The 7,681-nt window shown below is 42.6% G+C and overlaps 1 protein-coding gene across 1 annotated transcript in view; it reads left to right on the forward strand.

Annotated features, from left to right (window-relative positions):
- LOC126457311 (helix-loop-helix protein delilah-like) overlaps positions 1-3,066 on the forward strand; it is a 170,813-nt gene extending 167,747 nt beyond the window's left edge. The window contains exon 4 of the mRNA XM_050093543.1: positions 2,904-3,066. Coding sequence (XP_049949500.1) covers positions 2,904-3,066 — 163 coding nt within the window. The remainder of the gene's footprint in view (positions 1-2,903) is intronic.
- Positions 3,067-7,681: the final 4,615 nt, after the last annotated feature.

A 7,681-nucleotide genomic window follows, 5' to 3' on the forward strand; every position in this document is an offset into this window, starting at 1 on the left:
CAAATTTTGAATAGAAACTTACTAGGGTGTGGGAAGAAGTAGATGGAGAGGAAATGGATGTTAAGTATATATTTTGCGACGATTCCGATTGTGGATTTTCTTTTCCTCTTCAAAAAACAATCCCCAGTTCTTCCTCCGATGAACAGAACTCTGTTGCAGGGAAACCTGAAAATTTGCCCATCTACGGCAACAACAAGAATGGAGTAGACACAATGGATCAAAAGTGCGCGAACTACTCATCTCACAGAAAATTTAGAATCTGGCCTCTGTCAGAGTTCTTTACATTAATCATGAACATCATTACAGTGACCAGCTGCATTCTCTATTTCTTTTAGAAATATCTCCAGGTACATATTAGTCAGGAAACTGTCTGTAAAACTAATGAGACCCCCTATTGAAAAGAAGCTACTTATCTCCAATTTGACAAGACATTTGAAGATAATAATCCAAAATTGCCCTGCGGAAGACTGAAGGAAGAAGAACAAGAGATGGCGAAGAGCGGGAAAGAGGAAAGAAAGACTAAGTGCAGGCTTTGTCCTTAGCACAACAACGGGGGCGCAGCATATAAGTGTGTATGTGTGTGTGTGTGTGTGTGTGTGTGTGTGTGTGTGTGTGTGTGTGTGTGTGACTTGTGATAGAGCTGCATGCCTGGAATGTTCCAGAAAAATGTGTGTTCAGTGATTAATGGATTAATGAAATAAAAATATCTGGGAAGTTAGGACTCATCTCTTAAATTTCATTGCACAAGTCATGCATTTTTGTACAATTCCATTACACTGAGGGGACAAAAGTTGTGGGGTCTTCCAAACATCATGTCGGACCTTCTTTAGGCAGTTTTAGTGCAGTTAGTCCACCTGGCAAGCACTCAACAAGTCATTGGAATCCCAATGCAGAAATATTGGGCCATGCTGCCCATACAGCCGTCCGTAATTGTGTTCCCGATCCAGGATTTTGTGCGCGAACTGGTCTATCGATTATGCCCCATAAATGTTCGATAGGATACATGTTGGGCGACATGGGTGCCCAAATTATTCGCTCAAACTGCCCAGAATATTCTTCAGATCAGTCGCGAACAACTGTGGCACGGTGATGTAGCGAATAGCCATCCATAAAAATTCCATGGAAACATGAAGTCCAAGAATGGTTGCAAATGGTCTCCAATTAGTCGAACATAAACATTCCCATTCAATGATCGGTTCAGTTGGACCATTCGTCCTTTGCCGTAGCCAATTACGCCAGATTTCGCTGCAATGTTCTAACGGATACGTTCGTCGTACGATCCACACTGACTTCTGCAGTTATCTCAAGCAGTGTTGCTTGTATGTTAGCACTGGCAGCTCTACGCAAACGCCGCTGCTCTCGGTCGTTGAGTGAAGGCCGTCGACCACTGTGTTGCCTGAAATTTGCGTTGCTGAAATTTGTTATCCTCGGCACTGTGCATCTCAGCATACTGAATTTGCTAACGGCTTCCGAAATGGAATATTCCATGCGTCTAGCTCCAACTACATTCCACATTCCAGTCATTCGTCCATAATCACCTCAGACACCTTTTTACATAAATCAAAAATGGTTCAAATAAGTCTCAGCACTATCTGAGGTCATCAGTCCCATAAAATTTAGAACTACTTACACCTAACTAACACACATCTATGCCAGAGGCAGGATTCGAGCCTGCGACTGTAGCGGTCGCTCGGTTCCAGACTGAAGAGCCTAGAACCGCTCGGCCATACGTCATAAATCACCTGAGCACATATGACAGCTCTGGTAATGCATTGCCTTCATATACCTAGTGTACGCGATACTACCGCCATCTGTATGTGTGCATATCGCTATCACATGACTTTAGTCACCTCAGCGTATATGAGTATGCATGAATGTAATACCTACTGTAGTCCGTATTTGGTGGGGTCGTTTAATGAATTACTGCTCAGTTTGTTCATTGTACTAACATTCTGAAGTACAAGGTTAAGCCCAAAAGTAAGGTCTCCTACTTTTTATGAGTACGGTACATACACCTGTTTATTTCTACAGTGGTTTACATCAGTTTACCGCTTGAACGTTTAGCTATTTTTCGACATAATCGGTGCTTCGGGAAACTTCAAGAACCAATGTGCAGAGATAGGGATCATTCAGGGTGATCCGACGATCTTCACGCATGCTTTTCTCAACCTTCAACACGGTCTCCTCAGGAATTGGTGGACTCCCGATCATTTTTTCGTCGTGAATTTCGGTCCGACCAGCTGCAAACTCTCTACACCACTTACGAACATTTTTGACATCCATGCACGACTCAGCATACACTTCTGTCAATTGGCGATGGATTTCAATCGGCGCAGTGCCCTTTGCGTTCAGAAACCGAATAACTGAGCGCAATTCGCACTTGCCAGTAACATCCAACGGGAGTCAGATTCTCAACGGCTGCCAAGCCAATACGGAGCGCCTCAGCGTGGCGTGCGCATGTTTACACACAGCGCGTTAAGCACTCTTCGTAACAGTGTGACCAACTGCCTCACAAACAGAGTTCTGTATCTATAAAAACATGAGACCTTACTTTTGGGATTACCCTTGTATAACTTTCCTGGAAAAACAGCATTATCTCCGTTTTTTGTTACCGAATACGTGGGACACATATTTCCAGTTAAGTAATACATTCATTCTCCTTAGTAAGGTTTAATCGTTTTTTACGTATCTTGTTGCTGTCGAAAAGTAAGACTCGTCATGTCTCTCTTCCTCTGCAGTGTGACCAGAGAGAGAGGCGTGAAGTAGCTGATACTCTTCAGAACAGTGGCCACTCAGTAGCAGAGTGACCATTTAGAAAGGACGGGATGAGCCGCAAGAGTTACGCACACAGAGCGTGTGTGAACAGCCGGTGAGCTACTGGCTGAAACGTGATCTCCGGGCAGGCCCGCCAGCCGGCACGTGGGAGGCGCGTGCCCGTCTGCGTGGGAGGAGGAGTGGCCGCGGACGCTACACCCACGCCACGAGGCACCGGAGGCGGCGGCGGCAGCAGCAGCAGCGCGCATGCGCACCGCCGCCCACGTTCGCTTCCCAGACTCCGGCTGCTAGCGTGCTGATTCCTCGAACCAAGCGAGGTGTCATTCGTGCGATAGTGGGTCAGTACCGCATTCACATGTGGCCAGAAAGTACCCTCTATTTGGCAAATATATTAGAACGTGTAACTTCAGACTAATTTAGATCTCCAAAAGGTCAATAAAGACATTTATCAGAACCTGCTACCTGCAACATTTTGTTGACACCTTTAAAAGACAGCTGCTGGAATGTGTTTCGCGGGAGGCGTGCCAGAGATAAATCCCCCAGTCGCGCTGTCCTCGGTGGCTCAGATGGATGTAAGCAGGGTTCGAGTCCCCGTCGGGACACACATTTTCATCTGTCCCTGTTGACGTATGTCAACGCCTGTAAGCAGCTAAGGGTGTTCATTTCATTGTAATTTCACTCTAACAAGTTGCATGGTCACCGATGGAATCTGTTCTTGCGGACATGTCCAAAAGAACAGATACCATCCTAGTATGTGTTCCTATAAGATGTTGTTGTTGTGGTCTTCAGTCCAGAGACTGGTTTGATGCAGGTCTCCATGCTACTCTATCCTGTCCAAGGTTCTTCATCTCCCAGTACCTACTGCAACCTACATCCTTCTGAATCTGTTTAGTGTATTCATCTCTTGGTCTTCCTCTACGATTTTTAACCTCCACGCTGCCCTCCAATACTAAATTGGTGATCGCTTGATGCATCAGAATATGCCGTACCAACCGATCCTTTCTTCTAGTCAAGTTGTACCACAAATATCTCTTCTAACCAATTCTATTCAATACCTACTAGTTGTGTGATCTACCCATCTGATCTTCAGCATTCTTCTCTAGCACTACATTTCGAAAGCTTCATGACTGAATTCAAATTATTGATGAAATGTGTTGTCTTGCAGTGTGTTCTGTTAATTCACTATTCTTTCCTTTATTTATGGAAAGGGATATGCATTTTCCCTTAGATATCAACGTTCCGCGTAGTTTCTGGTAAGTGTAGTATATGTAAGTCGTCTTCTATGATGACGCAGTGGCTCGTTTCACATACCTTGTTTTCTGTAGCAAATTTGCTACAATCTTGGATTATAAACCAGCTAATAAAAATAATATCAGCAATGATAATAGCTCATCTTTTGACCATTTTGTACAATTTTTGGGGGAAGTCGCTTAGAATGAGATACGTAATACATAGAATGTACACAACATAGCATTTGAAACAAATTTTTGTCTTAATTGTGGAAAAAAAGTCAATGAAAATATTCTTTCTTACTCATACGTCATAGCTTTTAGATTATATATGAGACAGTGACAGCACTCCACTCACACCGCTTCACACCCGTCATTCCAGCCACTAATTATTGTACAAGGGCAAGAGACTACGTCTGCGCTGCCTGCAAGTTAGCTGTTCCGCCCATAGAGAATTTTCCGTTGAAACCAGATTTGACTACTATTCTTATTTCAGATGCTTTTCAAAATTACATTTGTTCTGTCTAGTAACTGAATTTTCTCATTTTGAGAAGACCGAAGGAGCGATCTGTTTCACTTGCTAAAAACATTCAATAGCCATGATCGCAATAATATCCTTTATTTGAAACAGAGGTTTCGAAAGACTGCGCTGCCATCTTCATGTCTTAAAAATCTTTTTGTTATTCAGCGTGTTTCTTTTACGCTGGAACTTAAGCCATGTTGTCATGTGGATAGATATCAGCATAGTATAAAAGGCTTGTCGTAACATGTTTTAAATGTTTTAATCATGACAAATATTTTATAACGTACTGATTTTTATCCGTTTGACAACTTGGCGTGAGGTTCAACATAAAATGGACACGTTGCGTAGCAAAAAGATTTTTAAGACCTAAAGAATACTGCAACATCTGTTGAAACCTATTGCCTTAAGTAAAGGAACATCTATGCGATCTTGGCTGTTGAATGTTTGTAGCTTTCTCGTTTGTAGCTAGATGTAAGATATAGATGAGACATTCTCGTACAAACCAGAAAAATCAGTTTAACGAGTCAATGTGCAGCTTCGTAAAATAAACACTCCGGCCTCAAAGGCCCTTTTTCAGCTTGTAAGATACTGCCTACCAGCATTAAAGTCTGTTAAATTAATTACAGATACTCTATGGCAGCGAGGACCCGGCTGGGTAGCCGAGAGCACTAATGCGCAGTTTCCTGGACTCGGGTAGGCGCGCAGGCCCCGGTTCGAACCCGCTTGGCGGATTAACGACGATGGCTGGTATGCTGGCCAGCCTCGATGTGGTTTTTAGGCGGTTTTTCACGTCCCACTAGGTGAATACCGGGCTGGTCCCCACATTCCTTCGCAGTTACACGACTCACAGACATTTGAAAATGTTCGCACTATTCCTTGGCTTACACTTGATGCAGACAGCTGGGGTACACTGATTCCATCCTGGCCGGTTTAGGGTGGCGGCAGGAAGGGCGTCCTGCCACCCTCTGCAACTAACACTGCCAAATCAATACTAATACGGCCGACCCCGCGTGAAGTGGGCCCAAGGCCCCAAGGAAGAAAGAAACTGCATGGCAGCATATTCACTAGAAACATGGTCATCTGTCCAGACGTAATTACTACTTATCAGCAAGTGATCTAATTGCGTTTATGATCTGATTTTTTGCGGCTTACAGAAGGTTGTTGCTCAACTCTTGTTTGGGAAAAGAGCTGTGAATGACATAGACCCAAAGTAATTTGCCAGATGAGTGCTGAGTGGAACTGTGGCATAACTCTTCCTCTAGCCTGAGATCTTTCAGTTTTACTGTAAAGATTCTATGATATGTTTTGAAGGAGAGCCCAATGGAATTTTCTGTATGCTGTAATCGGTTGACTTATTTCATCAGCATATATCCATGAAAAGACACTCAAGTTTCCATGCGACGTAAGGATAATTCGAGGTAGCATTTCAACCAGTGATGTGCTGTTAGGACCGTGAACATATGATGAATTACTTCATCTCTGAGAAGTTTTAATATGTAAAACAACGCTTCAGTGATGGTGACGAAGAAGAAATGTGTCATGTATCTTTTGTAATTTTTTATGTGTGGTTTCACCGCTAGACTCCACACTTGCTAGGTGGTAGCCTTTAAATCGGCCGCAGTCCGTTAGTATACGTCGGACCCGCGTGTCGCCACTATCAGTGATTGCAGACCGAGCGCCGCCACACGGCAGGTCTAGTCTAGGGAGACTCCCTAGCACTCGCCCCAGTTGTACAGCCGACTTTGCTAGCGATGGTTCACTGTCTACATACGCTCTCATTTGCACAGACGACAGTTTAGCACTACGTGATTTGCTACGACCTAGCAAGGCGCCATATTCAGTTACTATTCTGAACAGATAATATTGTGAATCATGTACCGTCAAGAGCGACGTTCATCATTAATGGATTAAAGTTAAGTATCAAACTAATTACGTCCGCTTTCTGAATTCTAATTCCTTGTCATGTTCCAGACCTCACGTCAGTATAGTTCTTCCATCCTCACGCCAGCCTGCGTGAGCTAAAACGCGTGCATTTCGGCCTCCTCTAGTAACCCGGTGTTGGCTCTTCTGCCAACACAACATTATGTCAGATAGATTTACTGCAATGCGTGTCGGGCACCAAAGAAATGAGAGCAGACGAGAAACATTTCCCTTTTAAGGCTCCTGCTCTGCTCCAGAGTCTTCAAGGTAGCGTCTAGTACTGCACTAAACACAATACATTTATTTGAAGAAGGAATCGGAAAACGTGGTCGAGGGACGTGACTGAAAAGCCATGGAAGACCCATTGCTTCCATCCATCAATGCATACATAGGAGCCTATCTAAAATGCTGTAACACAAGGGCTGATAATTTAACCCTTGTTTGATACAGTTGTGTGGAATGATGTGCTGCCACACTGTGGTGGATCAAACTACAGCTAAAACAACTGTTGCAACAAATAATCTATTGAATGTTTTTACTCGAAAATTAATTTTATAACTTCCCAAAAGTTTAGTTTTGGAAGTTATATGAATCGTTTAGTCACAAATTAAAATTAAAAATTGTCGGAAAAATTTCAATATATTACTGATTTTTAAAATATTCATAACATTTATTGTTTTTATGTAACTGGCTAAACATTTGTGTTTGCTTAAGATGTAGTATTAGAGGAAGGAAATGGTGTCCTACTCAGCTGTCTGCAAAACAAAATTGTTCTGAAAAATAAAAGGGAGGGTTATCGTTAAAAATGAAAAGTCTGTTTATTATCGAAATAAACAGTCTTTATTTTTTTATATATAACATTCTACTTTCATGTTAATGGTCTTCTGCCTGATTCTCTTTTGAGTTTATTATCAGGAATGTGTCCACTATAAACGCATAAAATTGTCCATCGAGTACATTCCATGTTCAACTACTAACTGTTTGTCCTGGGAACTCAAGAGACATGTGTTTCTTTTGTATAGAAAATTAATCCTCCTGATTGCTTAAAGTCACTAAGCGCACGGAAGACGCAAAATTACATTAAAGATCCTCCCAGAAGAACATTTACAAACGCAATCGTGTAATTCAGTACTTATATAAAAGATGTACAAAATACTGTGTTACTAACACTTAAGGTAGCTGATGGTCAGCTACCAAGCCATGGTACGTGCATTTGATCACAGAAAGTGATATT

Source organism: Schistocerca serialis, chromosome 1 (assembly GCF_023864345.2).
Source record: "Schistocerca serialis cubense isolate TAMUIC-IGC-003099 chromosome 1, iqSchSeri2.2, whole genome shotgun sequence".
NCBI classification, from domain to species: domain Eukaryota; kingdom Metazoa; phylum Arthropoda; class Insecta; order Orthoptera; family Acrididae; genus Schistocerca; species Schistocerca serialis.